Source organism: Oncorhynchus nerka, linkage group LG4, assembly GCF_034236695.1.
Source record: "Oncorhynchus nerka isolate Pitt River linkage group LG4, Oner_Uvic_2.0, whole genome shotgun sequence".
Taxonomy (NCBI): Eukaryota; Metazoa; Chordata; class Actinopteri; order Salmoniformes; family Salmonidae; genus Oncorhynchus; species Oncorhynchus nerka.
The window spans coordinates 57,219,870-57,246,149 of NC_088399.1; the positions used below are offsets into that span (position 1 = coordinate 57,219,870).

The window sequence follows — 26,280 nt, forward strand, 5'->3', positions numbered from 1 at the left end:
ACCCAAGAAAGCAAAGGTAACTGAACTAAATGACTATAAGTAGCACTTACTTTTGTCACTCTGAAGTGCTTTGAGAGACTAGTCAAGGATCATATCACCTCTACCTTACCTGTCACCCTAGACACATTTCAATTTGCTTACCGCCCCAATAGATCCACAGAAGATGCAATCGCCCTATCCCATTTGGACAAGAGGAATACCTATATAATATTGTTCATTGACTACAGCTCAGTATTCAACACCATAGTACCCTCTAAGCTCATCATTAAGCTCGAGGCCCTGGGTCTGAACCTTGCCCTGTGCAACTGGGTCCTGGACTTCCTGACGGGCCACCCTCATGTGGTGAAGGTAGGAAGCAACACCTCCACTTCACTGATCCTCAACACTGGGGCCCCACAAGGGTGCGTGCTCAGCCCCCTCCTGTACTCCCTGTTCACCCATGACTGTGTGGCCAAGCACGTCACCAACTCAATCATCAAGTTTGCAGACGACACAACAGTAGTAGACTTGATTACCAACAATGACGAGACAGCCTACAGGGAGGAGCTGAGGGCTCTGGGAGTGTGGTGCCAGGAAAATAACCTCTCAACGTCAACAAAAGGAGATGCTCATGGACTTTAAAAAACAGCAGAGGAAGCACTCCCCATCCACGGGACAGTAGTGGAGAAGGTGGAAAGCTTCAAGTTCCTCAGCGTACACATCAGACAAACTGAAATGGTCCACCCACACAGACAGTGTGGTGAAGAAGGCGCAACAGTGCCTCTTCAACCTCAGGAGCCGGAAGAAATGTGGCTTAGCACCTAAAACTCAAACTTTTACAGATGCACAATTGAGAGCATCCACTCGGGCTGTATCAACGCTTGGTACGGCAACTGCACCATCCGCAACCGCAGGGCACTCTAGAGGGTGGTGCGGTCTGCCCAACGCATCACCGGGAGCAAACTACCTGCCCTCCAGGACACCTACAGCACCCAATGTCACAGGAAGGCCAAAAAGATTGTCAAGGACAACAACCACCCGAGGCACTGCCTGTTCACCCTGCTATCATCCAGAAGGCGAGGTCAGTACAGATGCATCAAAGCCGGGAACGGGCGATAGAAAAACAGATTCTATCTCAAGGCTGTCAGACTGTTAAATAGCCATCACTTGCACATAGAGGCTGCTGCCAATAGACTTTGAAATCACTGGCCAATTTAATATTTTATTTTACCTTTATTTAACTAGGCAAGTCAGTTAAGAACAAATTCTTATTTTCAATGACGGCCTAGGAACAGTGGGTTAACTGCCTGTTCAGGGGCAGAACGACAGATTTGTACCTTGTCAGCTCAGGGATTTAAACTTGCAACCTTACTAGTCCAACACTAACCACTAGGCTACCCTGCCGCCCCAATACATGGAACACTAGTCACTTTAATAATGTTTACATATCTTGCATTACCCATCTCATATGTATATGCTGTACTATTCTACTGTATCTTAGTCTACTGACATGGTAGATTCGGAAAGGACAAACATTATAGATGTGGCGTTTTGTGCTCGTGCACATAATTACATTACCTGACCTCCCCCAGTAAAACGAATTAATAGATTGTTTTAATGTGAAATGAATATGGTTGATTATTAAGGTTATGGAGAAGTGCAGTGAATAGTCCCACTTTTTAGGATGTTAATCTAAATTAATGTATTTATGGTTGTTAGTAATTTTGTCTTGCCTTTTAAATCATTATATGTGTTAATGTTTTTACCATCAAGGACCACTTTGGAAACAAGTATTTAAATTAATACTATCGAGTAGGGATGCACGATATATCGGTGAACATATCGGAAGATATTAGTAAAAATGCCAAAATTGGTATCGGCCCGATGTCTAGTTTAACGCCGATGTGCAAAACATATGTCAAAGCGGACATGCATACCTATATAACGTAGGTACATGACGTAATGACGCCACGTAAAATGTAGCGCTACACGTGCAACACAGCATTCCTAACCTAGCCCACAATGTCTGCTGTGTGGATCGAGCAGTCAACAAGTCCAGCAGTCATTTCAAAGAGTACTTTTTTTTCTTCTGCGATACAACTCAAAGGCGAAATCCATTAATTGCAAGATAATATCATTAATTTCCCTTGACAATCAACCGTTTCTGACGTGGGTGATGTTGTCTTTCGCGACTGGTCGACTAACGTTACCAAGTACGCTATTTTTCTGTGTAACTACCGGAGTTACACAGTACTAGCGTCACTGCTATTAGCTTCACGACATACTATGGAACACCGTTTGGGTCTTTGCGTGTCAAAAAACACATGTCAAATAACACTATTTGATGCATTATCTTTTAATTTGACACATCAAACACAGTTCCATTATAGAATGATGTGTGTTCTGAGTTTGCACGTGCAAGCCAAGCACCACCACTACTATCAGTAGCACTGTCAAAGCTGTACAAAAAAGTCTGCAAACAAGCAACCACCTGCCACTAAAGACGTGTATACAATACTGGTAGCGAAGCATTATTTGTTCGACCGCAACTTCAGGGGTAGCTAGTTAGCTTTAGCTTGGTACCTAGCTAGCACCAATACAACCAGCCTGAAAACAATGACCAGTAGAAACTGCAGTCATTTTCACTATTCTTAGCAATCCTTGTGAGTAAGTATCCTTGGGAGTAAGATTTAGTTAGGTAGCCACTTGTTGTTCGCTTATTGAAATTGAACTTCAGAGATAACGTTATAAGCAGCCAGCTAGCTTCATCTGTCTAGTGATGCTCGACCAGACCGGGTTATGTGCTGTGAAGTTAGCCACAATAAGGATTAGGCACAATAGCGGAATTTGAAGTTTTATTTTGAAGGCAAAGTACCTCTTTGAAAGTGATGCAGAAGGTTACAATTGGTAGAATCATGCCATATTTAGACTAGATAATGTTAAACAAGGTTGGAATGTGAAGCAATGAAATGGGGTATCAGTCTACTCGGTGACACCCACAGACCACAGTTGTTTAGAGTTTACGCAAATATTAGTGTTGTAGCTCGTATCGCGGGACTGTGACAGTGTGAAATCACCTCCCCAGTCAGCCTATTGACATTCATATTACACTGTACAGCTTTACCTAAGGATTGTGGATCAATGAAATGGGGTATCTGTCTGCTCAATACCAAATATATTTTTTCCCAAAGCCCTTAGAGTTAGACTCCAAAACATCCACACAGCATTGTTTTTACGCTGGAATAATGTTCAATACACATAGGTTGACAATAAATGTGGCTCAATTCACAGTTGTTTCAGAGTCCAGCAATAAGAGCTATGACGCCAATGTTGTCTGGGTGTCACCGAGTAGACTGATACCTATGGATTGTGGATCAATGACATGGGGTAGGGCTGCACAGTGAAATAAGTACGCACCCAATGCAATTCAAAAGTATAATCCATCCAGTGTGATTTCAACAGATTTTTGTCAAATTAACAAATGGTCTTTTGCTGATTTTATATAACATTCCAAAAGTCAACTTTAATTCTGAAGGCTAACCGCAAAGTCCACTATTGTGTCCACTAGCTTCACATAGATGGGTCCGACCACCATTAATCAAATACGAACCGTCTTATAAATTAGGGTTATTTTAGATGACACTTTAGATATGACCAGATGAATCCAAGTGAAAGCTATGATCCATTATTGATATCACTTGGTAAATCCACTTCAAATCGTGTAGATGAAGGGACGGAGACCGAATTTAAGCCTTAAGACAAGGATTGTGTATGTGCCATTCAGTGCAGCATAGCACCCTGGATCCCACTGCTGGCTTGCCTCTGAAGCTAAGCAGGGTTGGTCTTGGTCAGTCCCTAGATGGGAGACCAGATGCTGCTGTAAGTGGTGATGGCAGGCCAGTAGGAAGCACTCTTTCCTCTGGTCTAAAAAAATATATATCCCAATGCCCCGGGGCAGTGATTGGGTACATTTCCCTGTGTAGGGTGCAGTCTTTCAGATGGAATGTTACACAGGTGTCCTGACTCTCTGTGTTCACTAAACAGGGCAAAAAATTAACACCAGCCACCCACCAAATGCAGGTCAATTTAGGTACTGGTGGGTAAGAATGTCTATTTCACCAGCCACGTTGGCATGTGGTCAACTTGCAAGGCTCTACAGTGTGAGCATTACATTTGCAAATAGTGATAAGTCAAGTATGAGCACATGTGTGAGTTTTGGTTAGCGAAATGCTGCAGAAACTATTTACATTTTTTTTTTTTTGCTGTTTTGTTTCATAGCCGCTAATTGCACAAAGAAATTCATATCCCACTTAGCGCAGCAACACTGCCTGGCATGGGAGCTGTGTGCAATGAGTAAAGTGCTGATATTCATTTACAGGCACTTGGCACAGGCCTAAAAGTTGGTCTAATTTACTCGAAAGTCTACAAAGTGAGACTGTCCTCGTGCTTCTTGGCTACCGTATTTACATTGTTGTTTCAACTTCAGTTTGAGTCTTCAACATAGACATCCTAGTCAGATGCCAAATCTCTCACACACACACCACTCCAATTGGAAGTCAAATTCCCAATCCAGCACTCATACCATTATGGCCACCTAATCATCCCCAGCTTCCAATTGTCTCATTCCTCTCCTCTATTTCCCAGGTCGTTGCTGTAACTGAGAAAGTGTTGTCAGTCAACTTATCTGATAGAAATAAATTGTTTACCGTTATTTTAAGTGCCTTTGTTTGAACAGAGTATGTAGTAGGTGCCAGGTGCACCGGTTTGTGTCATGAGCTGCAACTGCACAACAGTTTCCCATGTGGATCAAGAACGGTCCACCAGCCAACTTCACACTACTGAGGAAAGCACTGGAATAAACATGGGCCAGCATCCCTGTGGAACACTTTCAACACCTTGTAATTTATACTCCAATGAATTGAGGCTGTTCTGACAGCAAAATGGGGGGTGCAACTCAATCTTAAGGAAGGTGTCCTTAAATTTTGTACAATCATAAATTGAAAAATAATTTAATCTTAATTTAAGATTATAGTAAATGAAAAAGAACTCAGATGATTTTAATAATCACATATTCCTCACTAAATTGAATCACTTAGATGTAAAACAATTATCCTATGCACAATTTAACCATGTGGTCAGTGCAGCAGCAGCAGGCTGAACGTTTGACGTCCCTACTCTATTCTCTGTCCCTTGATATTAAAACACTGCAGCTAAAGTAGAAACCCCCTGAATTTAGAGAGCTGACCATCACAGGACTTGGAAGAGATCTGGGTACTGTTCGCTAACTACATTATTACGGTACACTTCGTTTCTCAATCACTACTGCGACGCTAAATTAGCTACTTACGTCGTTGAATCCGCCGTATGTGGTCTTGTAGAATTCATCTTCCTCTTCAGCATCTAACAACTTAGACATGCGGCTCCCCGCCGTTTTACGGGGCTCTTTGCTAAATGCTAAACTCATGTTGATCTAGCTCAGCTAGATTAATAGGGAACGTGCTAGCTTGTTGAAAGCTAACAACAATCAAGTTCTAGTTCACCTTAGCTACCACAAAATACTATGCAGGCAGCTAATGACGTGGATATGGTGCGACATGCTTTTTCTTCTTCAGGTTTGACGGCACTACAGAACCTTCTTCGATAAGATTTAATGGCGGTTGGCATCCAATATGTTGCGTTACCGCCACCTACTAGACTGGAGTACAACTCCGTTATACTTTGCTTGAAAAAGAAATGTATAAATAAACAAATTCCATTCCGTCTAACACTACCCTACAAATAAAATAAAAATACCACCCTACTCCACTTTTTAAATCTATTTAGTCCTACCTCATGCCAACAACCTGAAAGGATGGGACATCACTTAACACCCTGTACCCTCTTCTGATGTCAAGTCTCGCACACCCAAATGCCCCTCTGCAGCTCCCACCACTAACCTCAATTTTCTGCGATTTACGTTCCATCCCTGCAGTACAGCTGATAACCATTGCTATAAATGCCAAAATTCCAATCTTACTGAAACATATCACTTGTTGGCCTATCCCTCTGTACTGGTACAACTCTACTACTCACACCACTCCTCTCAGGATACCTCCCCCTTGACCCATCTTCCTCTACTTTATTCACTGCCTCAGAAAATTACAACTTCTGCACTACTCTAACCCTGGAAACCTCAACCTGCCTCTCTCGCACGGGACATTTCTGATCCCCAACCTCATGGGCACCCCTACTTCCCCGTATGCTTCATATTCCTTTGTCTCATGCCCTTCTGCACACTGCTGCCACATGCCCATAAAGCTTGACACCTGTAACAACGTAATGTATTAAGTACAAAATCTTGTTGGGATATATAAGTTATCCTGTACGTCACTTTGCCGGGCGAAGAAGACTCAACATCAAAACTCAAAAGAACAGGCAATGACTTCTGTTTCACCACTCACGCCACCCTGTCTGCGTTGCACCAAACAACAAGCATCACAAACACTGGGAATCTTCCCCTTCAGTTGGTCAACTTTAACATTTACTGCTACCCCAGTAATCACTCCTTTCAACGGCAACCCCCTTTTTTTTTTTTGAGTGAAACAATTCAGATTTCTTGCCCCCATTCGTTTAACGCAGAGCGCCTTCTCCCTCTGACCAGCTGAAACACAAACAGTTAACACAAGACCACTTCTGGTTACCCTCACCGATTCCACAGTACCCGATTCTGTTTTCACCCAACCTGAAAGCACAAATAGATCAGCCAAAAGGCAAGGGTCCACTTTTTCCAAAAACTTCACTCCTACTGTCAGACTCATCTTTATGGTGCAAGCTTCAGGCTCCGAGAACTTCACCATACCTACCACCTCCAATACGTCGCCTTCAATCACTTCCATTTCTCCTCCTGTCTTCAGCTCACTCTGCTTATACTTTCTACCATTATTCTTAACAAACCATCTCCCATTTTTCTGCAATATTTAACCGACCCAAGGTCACCACGTTGGCGGGTGATCCGTTTGCAGGTCTCTACAGTGAGAGCATTACATGTGAGAATAAAAATAGTCATAAGTCAATATGAGCACACGTGGAGGTTTTGGTTAGAAAAATGCCGCAGTAGCTGTTTTCAAACTATTTCTCCTGTTTTGTTTCATAGCCGCTAATTTCAAAGAAATACATATCCCACTTAGCGCAGCAACACTGCCTGGCATGGGAGCTGTGTGCAATGAGCCAAGTGCTTGACAGATTCATTTTTGGAGGCGCCTGGCATAGGCCTAAAATTTGGTGTAATTTACTCGAAAGTCTACAAAGTGAGACTGTCCTTGTGTTTCTTGGCTATTTACATTGTTTTGTTTTAACTTTATAAGTTGAAGCAGCACACTCAAATTAGACATCCTAGTCAGATCCCAAATCTCTCACACACACACTTCACTGTAAAGGCTACACCTGCTGTATTCAGCACATGTGACAAATAAAAGTTGATACATATCACAGGACTCCAGTGGCCCTGTTACCACGGTAAACTTCCACCCTTAAAGGAGCTGCTGAACATTTTGTCTCTGAATATCTTGATTAAAATGCTCTGGTCACACATTTTTATGAAATTGAGCAATACACCACATTATTTCTTACTAATACATTTCTTGTTTTAAAAACAAATTCTAATTTCTCAATCCGGCCCTCATACCATCATGGCCACCTAATTATCACCAACTTCCAATTGTCTCATTCCTCTCCCCTGTAACTATTTCCCAGGTCGTTGCTGTAAATGAGAATGTGTTGTCAGTCAATTTACCTGGTAAAATAAGGGTCCCTAAAATAAAAAAGTGCATTTGTTTTAACGGGGTATGTAGAGGTGCCAGGTGCACTGGTTTGTGTCAAGAACTGCAACTGCTCAATAGTTTCCCATGTGGATCAAGAAATGGTTGACACTACTGTGGAAAGAAAGCACTGGAGTCAATATCGGGCCACAATCGCTGTGTAACGCTTTCGACACATTGTTGTCTATGCTCCAACGAATTGAGGCTGTTCTGATGGCAAAATGGGGGGGGACAAAACAATCTTATGAAGCTGTCCTTAAATAGTTTAAAATCAGAAAATGAAATGATAGTAAATTAAGAAAATACCGATTTTTTTAAATAAAAAAATCATTAAAAAATCACATATTCCTCACTTAAGAGATGTAAAAAAAATGTACGCATAATTTAACCTGGGGGTCTTATCCAGGCGCAGGCTGAACGTTTGACGTCCCTACTCTATTCTCTGTCCCTTGATATTAAAACACTGCAGCTGAAGTAGAAACCCCCTGAATTTAGAGCGCTGGCCACCTCTTCAAAATCCTGTGATCTGGGTACTGTGTAATGTTCGCTAGCTACATTATTACTTGAAACTTCGTTTCCCAAACACTACTGCGACTCAATAGCTAGCTATCTACCAAGACAGCTAGCTAAATTAGCTACTTACGTCGTTGAATCCGCCGTATGTGGTCTTGTAGAATTCATCTTCTTCTTCAGCATCTAACAACTTAGACATGCGGTTCCCCGCCGTTTTACGGGGCTCTTTGCTAAATGCTAAACTCATGTTGATCTAGCTCAGCTAGATTAATAGGGAACGGGCTAGCTAGCTGAAAATATAACTTGTTTGTTGTTAGCTACCACAAAAGACCATGCAGCAGCTAATGACGTCGATATCAAAGATGTTCTACTAAAATATAGCACATCCTGTCGTTTCCAATGGGAGGCAAGTGAGCCTAGTAGGTGGGACCAAGTGTCAAAATGGGTTTTTCAAAGTCGCGTTTATTGGTCAATCAGATGTCAGTCAGATGGATTAGTGACGTCCATGAAATACATCGTCATCATATTCAAACTAAATTCAAAATGAGATCCAGACGGTAATTTGAAAAAACAGAGAATGACCTCTCGTAGCTAGGCTGTGCTTGTTCCTAGGCAAGGACGATAAGGGACACCTCGGCGGAAATGGAGTCCTTAGAGAAAGCAAGAACAAGATGTTCGGAAGGAGTAGTGCAGTATTATCATAAGGCGATGAATACTTGGAGAACGGGGGAATGGAGGAGAAAAGACAGTGGCGGTCTAAGAGAGAGAGAGGGAAGAAGAGGTTGATCTTGAGTCAGATAAAAATGGCAGAAAAAAGGGAAATTGTTTGTTAAAGAATGGAAGAAAATGTAAGCAGTCAGGAGAAAAATTAAAGTGAGAAGTCAGGAGAAATTAAAGTTAGGTGGTAGGTGTGGTGAAGTTATTGGAGACTGCGGAATGCACCAAGGATCAGGAAAAAGATGACAGTAGGAGTGATGTTTATGGGAAAAAAATTGCTGTTGTATAGCACACTATTACTTATACAGCTAATATAAGGACAAGACATGAGACGGGAGTAGAAATTAACTTGGGTTTCACATGAAGAACATTCCAAGCATTTCAATGTAGGTAAGCAAGGGGGGGGGGTTACAGGTGCCCTAAAAGGGACAAAACTAGAATATCAATACACAGCACTTGCCTTTAGGCTGATCCATTTCACAGTGGGTGAAAAAAAAGTTGGGTGTTACGTACACCTCTAGGAAGAGGGAACACATCACTCTGTGTCAACTCAACTCCCCGTGGTGTGAAAGAGGTATGGGATTGTAGGTGCAAGTAAGGATGACAGAGACAGAGAATTTACCGTTTACAGGGAATTTATTCCTTCACACGGTAAATTTGGGGAAAGGGGGCTGAACGGAACCAAAGCAAAGAACATAAATGTCAAAGCCCCCTCTCCTACCTTACCTGCCTAACCACCACGCGGTGTACTAACCAAAATACAGGGGGTGGTCCACCCAGGTCTTACATAGTGTGTATAGACAGTAAATACTACGGGTTATGTGTGCGCCCAGACCTCTTGCCTAAGCAATACCTAGGTGCCTTCCCCCCTGGGAACAAATGAAACAGAATATTACAATTTCACACAAAAAAACCTCAAAAACAAAAGACATTAAATAAGCTCTGACTGAGCAACAAATTAACACAGAACATAACCATCAGGTCTCTCTCAGCAACAACTAACATAGAGATCTGGCATGTACCATCTGAAAAACCACCAACATATGATAACCCTGAGCTCTTTCTAAGAACCAACCAAAACAGGCTATTACCCTCAGCTCTTTCCTAATAAAGGAACACTGGCTTATATACAGCTGTATCCTCTGACGAGAGGGCGGGGTCAGCTCCAATTAGCAATGGCCAACCAATCAGCTGCTTGGGGGAATTTCAGGAAGCCATCCTGAAACACACACATACCAACAAAACCACAATACAGAAACTGGGGAATGTAACATTGATTGAGATTATAATGACTAACCCGTTACTTTTCATGTTATAATTTCACACTATTATATATTTCTCCGCTAACGTTAGCTAGCGTTACTGTAGCGTAATAAATCGAGGCTGGACACATGACATTTTAAACAGCGCTTTTTTCGGATTAAAATGAGTTCATTGCATCCGCTGTGGAGCCCAGTTTCATAATATTACCATCTGTTCCAACTGCTTGCTGTAGTTTTGAAGTAATCACAAAAAATCAGTCCTTATTATAGGGCATTTTTCACCTTGCCGGCTCTTAAAATAATTTTGTTAGTAAATACCATTATAGTACTAAATAGCATTGATGTTTTTTAATCAAAACCTATGCGAGCATTTCACATTTTTTGTTGTTGTTATTGCAAGGCAGAACACTTGTTAAACAAACCACATTTTATTTTTCAAATGTGGTTTGAACTGGGTGTGACTTAGTAACCTATATGTAAAACCACTAAATCCACTGGCTTCCAGTTGAAGCTCGCATCCGCTACAAGACCATGGTGCTTGCCTACGGAGCTGTGAGGGGAACGGCACCTCAGTACCTCCAGGCTCTGATCAGGCCCTACACCCAAACAAGGGCACTGCGTTCATCCACCTCTGGCCTGCTCGCCTCCCTACCACTGAGGAAGTACAGTTCCCGCGCAGCCCAGTCAAAACTGTTCGCTGCTCTGGCCCCCCAATGGTGGAACAAACTCCCTCACGATGCCAGGACAGCGGAGTCAATCACCACCTTCCGGAGACACCTGAAACCCCACCTCTTTCAGGAATACCTAGGATAGGATAAAGTAATCCTTCTCACCCCCCCCTTAAAAGATTTAGATGCACTATTGTAAAGTGGCTGTTCCACTGGATGTCTTAAGGTGAACGCACCAATTTGTAAATGACTTAAATGACTAAATGTAAATGTAAAAAAGTCCAGCAATTTGCTTGGATAGGTGGGGCAGGTTTGAGACTGATCTCAGGAATGAATAAGAAAAATACTCTTTATTTCTCAGCTGCTTCACCAATGTCTTTATGTGAATGAACTTTTATTGCTAAATATAATCAATAGATGGCAGCATAAGATCACAAAGCATCATGTATAGGCTATAGCAGCAGTATGACTGACATAAAATAGCATGCAACCATAGACTATGTGTCTCATTACTTTACAGGTAGCCTAGTGGTTAGAGCATTGGGCCAGTAACAGAATGTTGCTAGATCAAATCCACAAGCTGTTCCTAGGTTTAATACGATATTTTATTTTCAGCTTTATTTAACTAGGCAAGTCAGTTCAGAACAAATTCTTATTTACCATTTAAGGTAAAATTATAACTTACATTCTGATATCTTGCTCTTATTTCTCTTCCTGAGGGTCCCAGTGATCAAATGAAGTGCCGTTTTCTTTGATAAAGTCAATTTTTATAGCCTAAATCGAAACATTTTGTAAACCGTTTGTGCCGTGAATTCTATCTCTATCAATTTTTTTACGGAGCATTCGATGTGATTACCCCCGTAAAACAATTGTTTATATAGTCATGGTTGGTTTCAGTGCATTCCTCTGGATGTTTGCAACACAGCCAAAAACCATTGTTTTTTTTGCGGGGAGTATTGACCGAAGTGAACTGATTTGAAGACAAGAACAATGACTACCTTACGCACCAATCATTTTAGCGAAGCTTCATTGATTGACTATATTTCTGCCCAATGACCACTGATCTTATTGAAATCTAGCTGGGTAGATAGCCAATGAGCTGAGGTAAACGCCAGTATGTAATGGTTTGGAGTTGGACCACAATTCCCTGTTTGTAATCGCAAGCGCAGGGAACTCCATTCTCTCCTTGACTATCAGAGGAGTTGCTGTAAGGCTTTTTACGCGTAGCTGTATTTCGGAAAGTTGTAGTTTCAACGATTTCATTGAAGATATCATGGCGAATAAATCAGGTAAAGCGAAGTCAAAGTCGAAAGTGAAAGTGAAAGTGAGACAGAATTTTTGTTTGAGGAATCTTGGAGTGTTATGATTCAAACAAACTGAGGAGCGGTTTCTGCAAGGACAGGACGTACTTCTGGACGGGTAAGTGCTAATGCAGTTTTATGAAATATAAAACATATATATATATATATATTATATATAAAAAATATAAATAAACAATTTTTTTGCAATGAAATGTGTGGTTTTGTTGTGTGTGTGTGTGTTGGTTTGTTTGGGTGTGTGTGTGTGTGTATATATACAACAATGGCCGGAGTTGAATGGAACAACACTTCACCTGTTCCCTCTGCTCTATACAATACATATCTGTTTATTTTATGTGATGATAAAAGGCTCATACAATACAAATATTTTTTAAATGTTTTCTTTCACAGTGATAGCGACTCCGACTGGGAGCACCCGGTGCCAAGCTGCCCGCTCTACCTCTGCCCCCTCTACTCCTGCCTCCAGTGGTGTTCATATGCCACAGTTCATTACTGCAGGCATGACTGTGCCTCAGGGCCAAAAGGGCACAGCATGGAGGCGTCGTTGTGTTCTGTGTGCATTAAATGCACCACTTGTTCAGTTTGCCTCTGCTTTACATCAGAAAGAGACTGCTATGGGACATGGCACAGGCAGCAAAATATTGTGACGAGGACTTCCAAGGGATGTACTGTTTTTTTTAAAAATATTTATTTTCTAATATTTTTGTAAACATTTTTTTTGTGTGTGTGTTAGAATTGCTTTTTGATATGTTGTATATAGTTATTTGCACAGCTGTATATAGTTATAGGTCATTTCACCAATTCGGCGACTTGGGTACATTTGGGCAACTTGTGTGGGACACCTGGGTGACTTCATGCTAAATGTCATGTAGCTCACCCATTCCTGAAGTTATCAGTCTGAAACCTTGCACACCTACAGTTGCCCTCTTGTGTTATCCATCAAAATTATCTCCAGCATCCTATCTGACTGTGTGGCTATTCTAGTACATGTGAAAGATGATACTACAACAATAAAAAACAGAAAACGTATGCTCTTTCTTTCTCTTTTCTTCCACCAGATCTACTGTGTTATATTCTCCTACATTCAATTAACATTTCCACAAACTTCAGAATGTTTCCATTCAAATGATGCCAAGAATATGCATATCCTTGCCTCTGGGGCTGAGCTACAGGCAGTTAGATTAGGGTATGTCTTCAGGCGGAAATTGAGAACAAAGGGATGCAGCCATAACAGGTTAAAGTCTGCTTGAAAGAGCCGCTAAGCTGCTAGCCATCACGCTAACGAAGTTAGTCCTAGATGAGTTTTCCAATGGAGCCCTCTGTCTGGAGAAGTAAATTAACGGTTCCAGGACTGTAGGAGCTGTATCTACTACGCTTTGTTTTCGGAGGACAAACTGGATCACCCAAAGTTCCAATGTGGCAATTGTTTGCTTGCCGAGAATTTTAGGCTTGAGGTGGTTTCCTTGATCAGCCTATTTAAAAAAAAAAACTGGGGAAAACGCAGAGTGGAGTGTTTACCTTTTCTACGCAGGTTGCTGGACGGCGTTCACGCATGTTGGATGCATATCTGTCTTGTCGTTTCTCGTTATCTGACTGGCCGGTGTTGCCCAGAGTTCAGAGCAGATCCAAACAACTAATAGTTTAGCCGCCCTAGAGCCTGACCTTCCTGCACCTTCGTCGCTGGGGGTACCTGTGTCTTTCGGCCGCTGTGCCTACTCCTACCCCTATGATTTCGACTTCGGCAACCTTCCATCCCTGCTCTGGATCGAGTGGGGCTTCTCCATCTGTCGGAGGCCTGCAACCATCCTGTGAAGCGTGGGAGTAGGCGGATTTCCTCGTCCTTCTTGCTTTAGGAGGATTCACAACTGGCTACATGATTATTGCAGCTCAATGGGTGTAACTTTTGTTGACAATTTCGATAGCTTTTGCAAACAACACGTTTCATAAGGAGGATGGGATCCACCCAAATCATTTGAGTTTCTGGATCCTTTCACTGGATTATAAGGCTGCGTTGAGACAATAACTTATCAATGACCCAAGGCCAGTTCAGTTAATCCCTACCATTGTGTTCACTGAGTCATCATAATGCTTTAGTAAATGTACATTATTCCAGGGGCATTGGTAGACACAGTCAGGTAGGAGCATTGGGCCAGTAACCGAAAAGTTGCTGAATTGTATCCCCGAGCTGACAAAGTAAAAATATATATGTCTTTCTGCCACTGAGCAAGGAAGTTAACCCACTGTTCCCGGGCGCAGATGATGTCGATTAAGGCAGCCCCCAGCACCTCTCTGATTCAGATGCAGAAGACACCTTTCAGTTGAATGCATTCAGTTGTACAGCTGACTAGGTATCCCCTTTTCCCTAATTTATGTCCCTCTGAATGCCTCTGCCGATCCTACAACTGTTGTATTTAGCAATCATGTGCCTATGAACCAGATGTATGTGTTAGCACTGAGGCGGTGTGCCCTAGTAGGAAGTCCACTGTGTGCAGCTCACCCTGCACTAACACAAATAACATGAGCATATATACTTCTGCTAAGCTTCTTAGTAAAGCAGTGAAAACAAGCAAGCATCCCAGAAAAGTGCTTTAAATAGCCCATATTAACATATGTAGCTTTAAGAAACAAGATTCATGAAATGAATAACTTGCAAGTAACAGAAGACATTCATATTCTGACCATCTCTGAAACTCATGTAGACAATACATTTTGATGATACAAGGTTATTACATTTACAGGAAAGACAGAAATTCCAGTGGTGGTGTTGCTGTTTTTATTCAGAACCACATTCCTGTAAAGATTAGAAAGGATCTCATGGAACTTTTTTACTTTGTCTACTCCTAGTGATCACACGTCATGAATTTGGAATACTGGGCTAAATGCGAACAACAAGGAGGTATTTGGACATAAAATTAACATTATCGAACAAAACAAACATTTATTGTAGAACTGGGATTCCTGGGAGTGCATTCTGATAAATATCAAAAGGTAAGTGAATATTTATAATGCTCTTTCTGACTTCTGTTGACTCCAACATGGAGGATATCTGTTTGGCTTGATTTGTTGTCTGAGCGCCGTACTCAGGTTATTGCATGGTTTGCTTTTTCCTTAAAGTTTAAAAAAAATCTGACACAGCGGTTGCATTAAGGAGAAGTGGATCTAAAATTCCATGCATAACAGTTGTATCTTTTAGTAATGTTTATTATGAGTATTTCTGTCAATTGATGTGGCTCTCTGCAAAATCACCGGATGTTTTTGAACTACTGAACGTAACGCGCCAATGTAAACTCAGAGTTTTGGATATAAATATGAACTTTACAGAACAAACCATACATGTATTGTGTAACATGAAGTCCTATGAGTGTCATCTGATGAAGATCATCAAAGGTTAGTGATTCATTCCTCTATTTCTGCTTTTTGTGACTCCTCTCTTTGGCTGGAAAAATGGCTGTGTTTTTCTGTGACTTGGCTCTGACCTAACAATCGTTTGGTGTGCTTTTGTCGTAAAGCCTTTTTGAAATCGGACACTGGTGGTGGGATTAACAACAAGTGTATATTTAAAAATGGTGTAAAATACATGCATGTTTGAGGAATGGGATATCTGTTGTTTTGTATTTGGCGCCCTGCAGTTTCACTGGCTGTTGACGAGGTGGGACGCTAGCGTACCCTAGAGGTTAAAAGCATCCCAAATTATGTCATGGGTCTGCTTTTCTCTGTCCTTTATGTCTGCATTTGTAAAAGTTAAGATTATAATTTTTTATTTACGTATTTAATACACCTCAGGTCTTGAAGATGTGCTCTGTTCATTCTCCATATTCTGTCACTGAGTGTATTTTCTTTTTGTGTAATTAAGCATGATACAGGAGAATGATCCGATATCACATTCATGGATTTTTTAAACCAATAAATTGTTGTTCATTTTTGTGAATATAAATGTAGTCAATTCTTGAATAGCTTTTCTTTGAGAAAAAAAGGATTTGCCTATATTAATTTGGAATAATCTCTAGGTGTCCTGTTTCCTTGAATTTGCCCTTTTTATTGTTTTGTCTTTCTAAGTTGCCAACGATAATAGTTCCTGTATGGATTTGATCAAATATAGCTTCAATTCTATTTTAAAAAATCTGATTTGTCCCTGCTGGGATGTACAGTGAGATTAATGTATTTTTCACTATATAATATATAATTCAAAATGGGAAAACAGCCTTCTTGTTCCATGTGCTGGGATATAAGGGAAAGTGGTGTATTATTGTTAAGCAGGATGCCTACATCTCTGATGTGTCTGCAGTAGGTGCAGCATAGGCCTCTCCAACCCAGCTCCTCTTTAAATATAACATTTCTCCTTTTTTTAAATGTACATCTTGCAGGAAGACCACATCATTAAATATAACATTCATATAACATTAAATGTTCAAGAACCTTGTGCTTTTTCTTGCAATCGTGGAGCCCGGGTACATTCCATGCAATAAGTTGGATTTTGTTGGCTTTTACTTGTATAGATTCAAAGTTAACCTTGTCTGTTCCGTCTATCATTTCAGAACCAAATAAAACATTTTAGCAGACATGTCATAGGAGGGTGGTGGATATTCCATGGAAATGGGAGAGTCATAGTATGAATACATAGTAAGTAGGCTGAGCAAACACTAACAGAGAACATACAAAAACATAAAGCAAAGTACTTCTTTGTACTTTGAGGCGCTGTGCCTTTTTCGGGTTTTTAAGCGCCAACTCCTTTCCTAATGTGTAGAGGTAATAATTATATTTACCTCACATACGACTCGTAATAAGACTAAGCAATTAGCCAATTAAATTCATTATCTGACTCCATAAGATAAATAGCAATACACAAGAACACTAGTTGAGTTACAGTGAAAGGAAATCAAGAAGTGTCAGAGAATGGAATTTTAAGTGTATTTAATTACTTTGTAAAATGAATGGATTCTACAAGGCATAAAGCATAATAAGTTACAAGGCAATACTGACATTAACAAAGCATTATTCTAAGCATGATCAGAGAGCGAAAGAGACCATGACTTGTTCCTTGGCCCATATTGCATGGGAGAGGGAAAGAGAAAGGAAGTGAATTCCTTTACAAAAATGTACGATGTTTTAAGGACCGACGCTAAATTCAACTTTCAAAGAACCGCTTGTTGCAATTTCGATGAGGCTCTCTTGTTCAGCTATCGGTAGGTGGACTGGAGGCAAGGCATAAAAGGGATAATGAATCCAGTTGCTTGTGTCATCTGTTTCAGAAAGTACCTGCATAATTACGCACCCAACTCACCCAGGTGCTTCGCTATATCATATCTGACATTGTCTGTCAGCTTGAGTCCATTTGCACACACAACAAAAATAAAATCATACAATGGAAAAACCTGTGTGTTGTCCTTGTTAATGCAGACAGAAGAGCTCCAACTTCTTAATCATAGCCTCAATTTTGCCCCACACATTGAATATAGTTGCAGAGAGTCCCTGTAATCGTAGATTCAGATCAATCAGGCGAGAAAAACATCACCCAGATAGAACAGTCGTGTGAGCAACTCATCATGGAAGCGGTCAGACAAGTGAAAATTATGGTCAGTAAAGGAAACTAAGCTCGTCTCTCAATTTTAAAAAAAACGTGTCAATACTTTTCCCTTTGATAACCAGCGCACTTCTGTATGTTGTAAAAGTGTTACATGGTCACTGCCCATATCATTGCATAGTGCAGAAAACACGAGAGTTCAGGGGCTTTGCTTAACAAAGTTAACCATTTTCACTGTCGTGTCCAAAACGTCTTTCAAGCTGTCAGGCATTCCCTTGGCAGCAAGTGCCTCTCGGTGGATGCTGCAGTGTACCCAAGTGGCGTCAGGAGCAACTGCTTACACACCTGTCATGGTTTTTGCCCCATTAGTATAGATACCAACATGAGCAGAAGCTGCATTTGGCTACATATGGACCGATATTGGAATTCCTGCGAGAGAGTAACAGTTAATGTGATTGGATGTTAATTATTTGACTAGGCTACCTGTATTTGACATATATACAGTATATATGTCAATGTGAATCACATTTTTATTTGGCGTACCCCCGACATTGCACGTACCCCTGGGAGAATACCTGTGGTAGACCATTCCATTCTTGTGGGCCGGCTAAGGAGTATTGCATTAAGGTGCCACCAACCTCCTGTGGCTACAATATGTATAAGCCATACATTCATTAGCTGGCAATAAAAGTCACACTTAAAATCGGTATGTTTCTGGTCAATTCTGAAGTGTTGTTATAGTTTGATTGTTGCCATTGAGTGACCGTTCTGTAACGTTGATACCTCCCGTACAAGAAAAAATTGCAGTTTTGTAACTGCAGTCGACTGGTATTTTGGATGCAGTAATTGCAGAATAACACGTCTGAGCTACCAGAAACTGAAAATAAAATGTTGGTTATTCCATGACCAGACATGGCTTGATAAAATAAATGGTTTTATAGGGGTGTATAGAGCTTCATGGCAGAAAACAAGTGTATGTATGTATATATATATATATATATATATATATATATATATATAAACGGTTTTATATTGACATTGGAGCCTTGAGAACCTCGGAAATATACTATTTAAAACATTCTACCCTTTATATACCCATTATACGCATAATGGCCATATCAGCACCTCTATTACCATGGTTTTCGGGACAGCATATTTCTGATAAGAAAAACAATTATGCAGGGAATTCTCACTGTCTATCCAAATCTAGCAGCTGTGCCATGACGCGCACCCCAGTTTGGGAATACCTGCCCTAGAGGCACCAATTCCTCCAATTTTAAACTGCATTGTAGATCATTCCACAACAAAGGCGCAAGGAAACCAAAGGCTGATCTACCCAACTCTCTAGACACCAAAGAATTCACCCTGTGAACATCTTTATGTACTTCAAGAAATTGTCACGAAGATAATCATGAAACCATGAAAAGGCGTCAGATCTCAGGCCAATTGAGGACATCTTATTCAACAAAATAGCATGATCAACAGTCAAAAGCTTTTGACAGGTCCAAACATATCAACACATTTAATTTTGTGTCTAAAGCATTAACAACATCATTAATAACTAAAGTGATCACTGTCATACTGTGTTAGATCTTGTCTCAACAGGACCACAATGGAAATAAGTCTTAGACTTTGTCATCCTCGATGATTTTATTAATGTGCATGAATGGCTTTAAGTTGTGTGCTTGTTTTTTTTTAAATGGTCAACTTAATAAACTAAAAGGTTCCTTTAATAGTGCTATGCCCAGGCCTAAACCCTGATTGGTTTACATTCAAAATACATTTCTCAGAAAAAAAGAGCAGAGTTGTACATTTACCAAGGATTGAAGAATTTTAGCTAGACAAAGCCCTGAAATTAGGCAATAATCGACGAAAAAAAGAAAAGGTATATTTTTGAAGAAAATAATTCTCTCTATTAAATAAAGTAGTTTCACGAGACTTTAATGCACTAATATTTAAGATTTAATTATAGGCTCACTTGGATTTTTTAAAATGTACACTGTGTTAACATTACGACTACATTACCCAGCATGCTATGCAATGGTGGGGTAGTTGAAGTATGCCTTGCATGGCTACAAGGATATTGCTAGCTGAAGTATCTGTTTATTAAAAAGTAGTTAAACCTATGTCCGGTTTGTCATTTAACAAGGAACAAACATAACATGGTGTCAGATTGATAGTCGCTATGAAGAGACAGAGAAAAAGATGATCTCCGCAAATTTCCGCTACAAAAATGTAACATTCTATGGCAAAGTCAAGTGACGTGAGTAGTCGAAGATACTAGCTAGCAAGAGTGATGGCACTGAGCAGCAGCGAGAGTGACAGCAGTGAGAACGAGGCTGCATTGGAATCTGTTTACGAGAAAGTTGATGACCAACTTACCAAAGTAAGAGAAATTGAAACTGTACCTGTTCCCGAGTGTTTCCCGTCATGGATAGGCTTAGTTATTCTACTCCTATGCAGTTAACAGGCAATTTAGCCAACAATTGGAAACATTTCAAGTAGAGATTCAATATCTATTAACCTTTTACTCATTACATTTACATTTAAGTCATTTAGCAGACGCTCTTATCCTAACCCCTACTTTTTCGAACATTCTGTTAAAAATCGCGCAACATTTCAGCGCCCTGCTACTCATGCCAGGAATATAGTATATGCATATGATTAGTATGTGTGGATAGAAAACACTCAGACGTTTATAAAACTGGTTAAATCACGGCTGTGACTATAACAGAACGTGCGTTTCATCGAAAAGTGCAGGAAAATCTGATCACTGAAAATGGAAAAATATATCCATGCGCCACTTCAACCCATTGATAAAGGTGAACCACATTAAATGGGGCCGAGGTTGCAATACCTACAGCTTCCACACGATGTCAACAGTCTTGTCATTTGCCTACTATTTGTTTCTTGGTCAAACAGACACAAGGCAGCGCAGTTCTTCCGGTCTCCGACCGGATATTTTGGTTGAGATTTACCCGGACATTATTTCCAGACGTACAGCTATAGAATATACATCGCCTCGTGATCAATTTGATCGCTTATTAACGTTTACTAATACCTAAAGTTGCATTACAAAAGTATTTCGAAGTGTTTTGGGAAAGTTTATTGTCAACTTTTTTAATTAAAAAAAATGACGTTACGTTATAAAACGCTATTTTTTTCGTTGATCACAGTCTTCATAGATCGATATCTAGGCTATATATGGACCGATTTAATCGGAAAAAAAGACCCAATAGTGATGTTTATGGGACATCTAGGAGTGCCAACAAAGAAGATGGTCAAAGGTAATGAATGTTTTATATTTTATTTGTGCGTTTTGTGTAGCGCCGACTATGCTAATTATTTTGTTTACGTCCCCTGCGGGTCTTTTGGGGTGTTACATGCTATCAGATAATAGCTTCTCATGCTTTCGCCGAAAAGCATTTTAAAAATCTGACTTGTTGCCTGGATTCACAATGAGTGTAGCTTTAATTCAATACCCTGCATGTGTATTTTAATGAACGTTTGAGTTTTAACGAGTGCTATTAGCATTTAGCGTAGCGCATTTGCATTTCCAGATGTCTAGATGGGACGCCTGCGTGTCAGGTAGGAGCAAGAGGCTAAGCAGCCAGTGGAGCAGAGATATGACAAATTGAAAGCTTCCATTTTTTCTGTATGTTATTGAAGAGGATGCATTGGACATTGACTGTGCTCATGGCTAAATTTGAGGAGGAGTTTGTACCAAGCCAGAACATCACGTTTAAGAGATACAAGTTTTTCTTTCGTGATCAGTTTTGACCAGTACTTCACTGAGCTGAACACACTGAGCAAAACATGTGAATTTGAAAATCTGAAAGACTCACTCGTGAAAGACAGGATAGTCTGTGGCATACTTGATAAATGTACTGCTGCATGAGCAAGATTTAACTTAGGATAAAGCAGTGAAGGTGTCGAAAAAAATTGCCCTAAAAATTGTCAAAGACCCCAGCCACAGACTGTTTTTTCTACTACGGCATGGCAAGCGGTACCGGAGTGCCAAGTCTAGGACAAAAAGGCTTCTCAACAGTTTTTACACCCAAGCCATAAGACTTCTGAACAGGTAACCAAATGGTTACCCGGACTATTTGTATTGTGTGCAAATTTTGTGAAGAGGGTATGTAGTGACAGACTGAAAATGACCAAGAATCACTACTGGCTGAGTATGAGGACGTGTTTGAGGGTCTCAGATGTTTACCTGAAGAACGCAAAATATGTACTGATGACAAAATTACTCCAGTTGTGCAAGCAGAAAAGTACAATTTGCACTGAGGAAAAAGCTCAAGGAGGAACTCGGACTCATGGAAAAGATGAACTTCATCACAAAAATGGATGAACTGACAGATTGGGTAAGCTCACTGGTTATTGTGGTGAAAAAGAACGGTGAGCTCAGGATATGTCTAGACCCGAGAGATCTCAACAATACAGTGCCTTGCGAAAGTATTCGGCCCCCTTGAACTTTGCGACCTTTTGCCACATTTCAGGCTTCAAACATAAAGATATAAAACTGTATTTTTTTGTGAAGAATCAACAACAAGTGGGACACAATCATGAAGTGGAACGACATTTATTGGATATTTCAAACTTTTTTAACAAATCAAAAACTGAAAAATTGGGCGTGCAAAATTATTCAGCCCCCTTAAGTTAATACTTTGTAGCGCCACCTTTTGCTGTGATTACAGCTGTAAGTCGCTTGGGGTATGTCTCTATCAGTTTTGCACATCGAGAGACTGAAATTTTTTCCCATTCCTCCTTGCAAAACAGCTCGAACTCAGTGAGGTTGGATGGAGAGCATTTGTGAACAGCAGTTTTCAGTTCTTTCCACAGATTCTCGATTGGATTCAGGTCTGGACTTTGACTTGGCCATTCTAACACCTGGATATGTTTATTTTTGAACCATTCCATTGTAGATTTTGCTTTATGTTTTGGATCATTGTCTTGTTGGAAGACAAATCTCCGTCCCAGTCTCAGGTCTTTTGGAGACTCCATCAGGTTTTCTTCCAGAATGGTCCTGTATTTGGCTCCATCCATCTTCCCATCAATTTTAACCATCTTCCCTGTCCCTGCTGACGAAAAGCAGGCCCAAACCATGATGCTGCCACCACCATGTTTGACAGTGGGGATGGTGTGTTCAGGGTGATGAGCTGTGTTGCTTTTACGCCAAACATAACGTTTTGCATTGTTGCCAAAAAGTTCAATTTTGGTTTCATCTGACCAGAGCACCTTCTTCCACATGTTTGGTGTGTCTCCCAGGTGGCTTGTGGCAAACTTTAAACGACACTTTTTATGGATATCTTTAAGAAATGGCTTTCTTCTTGCCACTCTTCCATAAAGGCCAGATTTGTGCAATATACGACTGATTGTTGTCCTATGGACAGAGTGTCCCACCTCAGCTGTAGATCTCTGCAGTTCATCCAGAGTGATCATGGGCCTCTTGGCTGCATCTCTGATCAGTATTCTCCTTGTATGAGCTGAAAGTTTAGAGGGACGGCCAGGTCTTGGTAGATTTGCAGTGGTCTGATACTCCTTCCATTTCAATATTATCGCTTGCACAGTGCTCCTTGGGATGTTTCAAGCTTGGGAAATCTTTTTGTATCCAAATCCGGCTTTAAACTTCTTCACAACAGTATCTCGGACCTGCCTGGTGTGTTCCTTGTTCTTCATGATGCTCTCTGCGCTTTTAACGGACCTCTGAGACTATCACAGTGCAGGTGCATTTATACGGAGACTTGATTACACACAGGTGGATTGTATTTATCATCATTAGTCATTTAGGTCAACATTGGATCATTCAGAGATCCTCACTGAACTTCTGGAGAGAGTTTGCTGCACTGAAAGTAAAGGGGCTGAATAATTTTGCACGCCCAATTTTTCAGTTTTTGATTTGTTAAAAAAGTTTGAAAAATCCAATAAATGTCGTTCCACTTCATGATTGTGTCCCACTTGTTGTTGATTCTTCACCAAAAACTACAGTTTTATATCTTTATGTTTGAAGCCTGAAATGTGGCAAAAGGTCGCAAAGTTCAAGGGGGCCGAATACTTTCGCAAGGCACTGTATCTGTATGGCTTGTTTTGTGTATGAGTGCTGTACTCAGATTATTGCATGGTGTGCTTTTTCCGTAAAGCTTTTTTGAAATCTGACACAGCAGTTGCATTAAAGAGAAGTATATCTTTAATTCTGTGCATAACACTTGTATCTTTTATCAAAGTTTATGATGAGTATTTCTGTTAATTGATGTAGCTCTCTGCAAATTTGCCAGATGTTTTCAAGGCACAACATTACTGAACAAAACACACCAATGTAATATGAGATTTTTGGATATAAATATGAATTTTATTGAACAAAACATACATGTATTGTGTAAGACAAAGTCCTATGAGTGCCATCTGATGAAGATCATCAAAGGTTAGTGATTAATTTCATCTCTATTTCTGCATTTTGTGACTCCTTCTCTTTGCCTGGAAAATGGCTCTATGTTTTTTGTGACTAGGCTCTGACCAAACATAATCATATGGTGTGCTTTCGCTGTAAAGCCATTTTGAAATCGGACACTGTGATGGGTAGATCAACAAGTTAAGATTTAATTTGGTGTATTGCACTTGTGAATGTATGAAAGTTAAATATTTTCAAAAAATATTTTTGAATTTCACGCTCTTCCTTTTCAGTGGATGTTGTTGAGGGGTTCAGAACTGAAAAAGTGTGTGCGAGCAAGGAGGCCTACAAACCTGACTCGGTTAAACCAGCTCTGTCAGGAGGAATGGGCCAAAATTCACCCAACTTGTTGTAGGAAGCTTGAGGAAAGCTACCCGAAATGTTTGACCCAAGTTAAACAATTTAAAGGTAATGCTACCAAGGTAATGCTAATTGAGTGTATGTAAACTTCTGACCCACTGGGAATGTGATGAAAGAAATAAAAGCTGAAATAAATCATTCTCTCTACTATTATTCTGACATTTCACAATCTTAAAATAAAGTGGTGATCCTAACTGACCTAAAACTGAGTTTTTACTATGATTAAATGTCAGGAATTGTGAAAAACTGAGTTTAAATATATTTGGCTAAGGTGTATGTAAACTTCTGACTTCAACTGTACTTCTTGCACTTCGCTGAGCAGAGCTGTTGTGAAGGAAGTTGTCAAGGAAGCGAGTTTGTGCTTATACTGGACCTCCCGTACGGAGCTTCTGCATGCCAACATAGGCTCTGCAATTGCGTAACACCATCCAACACGGCGCCTCCGACCACATTTTCAGATCAAGCATAAATTGGCTTTAAGATAGATAGGCCTAACATCACCACAACAGCATGTTTCCAATAAAAGACACATCAAACTAGTTCTGCTATTGAACAATTCACATTGAACAGGCCCAAATAAACTTGTTCTCCAGTGATGTACTTTGTTGTTTATATTGCTTATGAAAGTGGACATGGAATGGAAAGTCCTGCCACTAGAGAGATATCTTCTCACAGTTTGCATGCATCATGACCATCAAAATGCTAATTTACAGAATACTCCAGTGCCAGGTATTACCATGGAAACTGCCCAAGCCCGTTGTCGTACAATATAAGGGTTGTACCAGAATGTGAATGACGCCATGACATTTGGGAAGGTCTCAATATTGTGCATGATTTTTCTTAAGGGCCTAATAATAAACTGTACATTTTAATGTGGCATGAACTCAACCAGTCAGGATATCTTCATCTGATTGTCCAAGAAATAACTTCAACTTTTACCCTCCACTTGGCCTACACCACTGCCGGTAGTCTACCCTCTCAGCCAAGGCAATGTTAAACACTTGAACATACACAGAATAGACTACATGTAATATAATATGTTTTGCACCCTAGTTCATAAATTGTCCATAATTCACGAGTTAATGCTTTGGAGTCTTCACAGATCATGTGATATAAAGCACTACATTTCTTTCCTTACATTAGTGTTATGTAGCATTTAACAATTAAATTAGAACATTGAACTTAAACCCTGTACGAATCATGGATCTTGGAGATCTCAGAAAATGTACCATAAGTGTAACTATACCTACGTAACATTTCATTATGTTTCACCGTGAAAACAGATCTCACACAAATCCAACATATTGTAGGCATATGCTAATTCAAAATCGAATGCCTCTAACCAAAATAGTTAACTATAGGCCTGCTGTCATTAACATATACTGTACACTGAACAAAAATATAAACGCAACATGTAAAGGGTCCCAAAAATGTTCCAAACGCACAAAAAGCTTATTTCTCTAAAATGTTGTGCACAAAGTAGTTTACATCCCTGTTAGTGAGCATTTCTCCTTTGCCAAGATAATCCATCCACCTGACAGGTGTGGCATATCAAGAAGCTGATTAAACAGCATGATCATTACGCAGGTGCACCTTGTCCTGGGGACCATAAAAGAACACTCTAAAATGTGCAGTTTTGTCACACAACACTGCCACAGATGTCTCAAGTTGAGGCACAGTAGCGTGCAATTGGC

The 26,280-nt window shown here is 40.3% G+C and overlaps 1 protein-coding gene and 2 long non-coding RNA genes across 4 annotated transcripts in view; 1 reads left to right on the forward strand and 2 right to left on the reverse strand.

Moving 5' to 3' along the window:
- The window catches only part of vps72a (vacuolar protein sorting 72 homolog a), a 31,677-nt gene extending 22,983 nt beyond the window's left edge, over positions 1-8,694 (reverse strand). Inside the window, exon 1 of one of the 2 annotated variants that reach the window (XM_029657934.2) lies at positions 8,419-8,694. In XM_029657934.2, the coding sequence (XP_029513794.1) occupies positions 8,419-8,535 (117 nt within the window). In that variant the 5' untranslated portion in view covers positions 8,536-8,694. Of the gene's footprint in view, positions 1-5,326; positions 5,564-8,418 lie in introns of those variants that run through there. The other variant, XM_029657933.2, reaches the window with a different exon arrangement.
- Positions 8,695-9,622: 928 nt separating this feature from the next.
- Positions 9,623-11,862, reverse strand: LOC135571301 (uncharacterized). The gene is made up of 2 exons (XR_010463712.1): positions 11,621-11,862; positions 9,623-10,224 (listed from the first exon to the last, which is right to left on the reverse strand). It is a non-coding gene; the product is annotated as an uncharacterized LOC135571301 (long non-coding RNA).
- A 203-nt stretch (positions 11,863-12,065) lies between these two features.
- On the forward strand, positions 12,066-13,283 carry LOC135571302 (uncharacterized). Its single transcript, XR_010463713.1, has 2 exons — positions 12,066-12,354; positions 12,645-13,283. It is a non-coding gene; the product is annotated as an uncharacterized LOC135571302 (long non-coding RNA).
- The last annotated feature ends 12,997 nt before the right edge of the window (positions 13,284-26,280 follow it).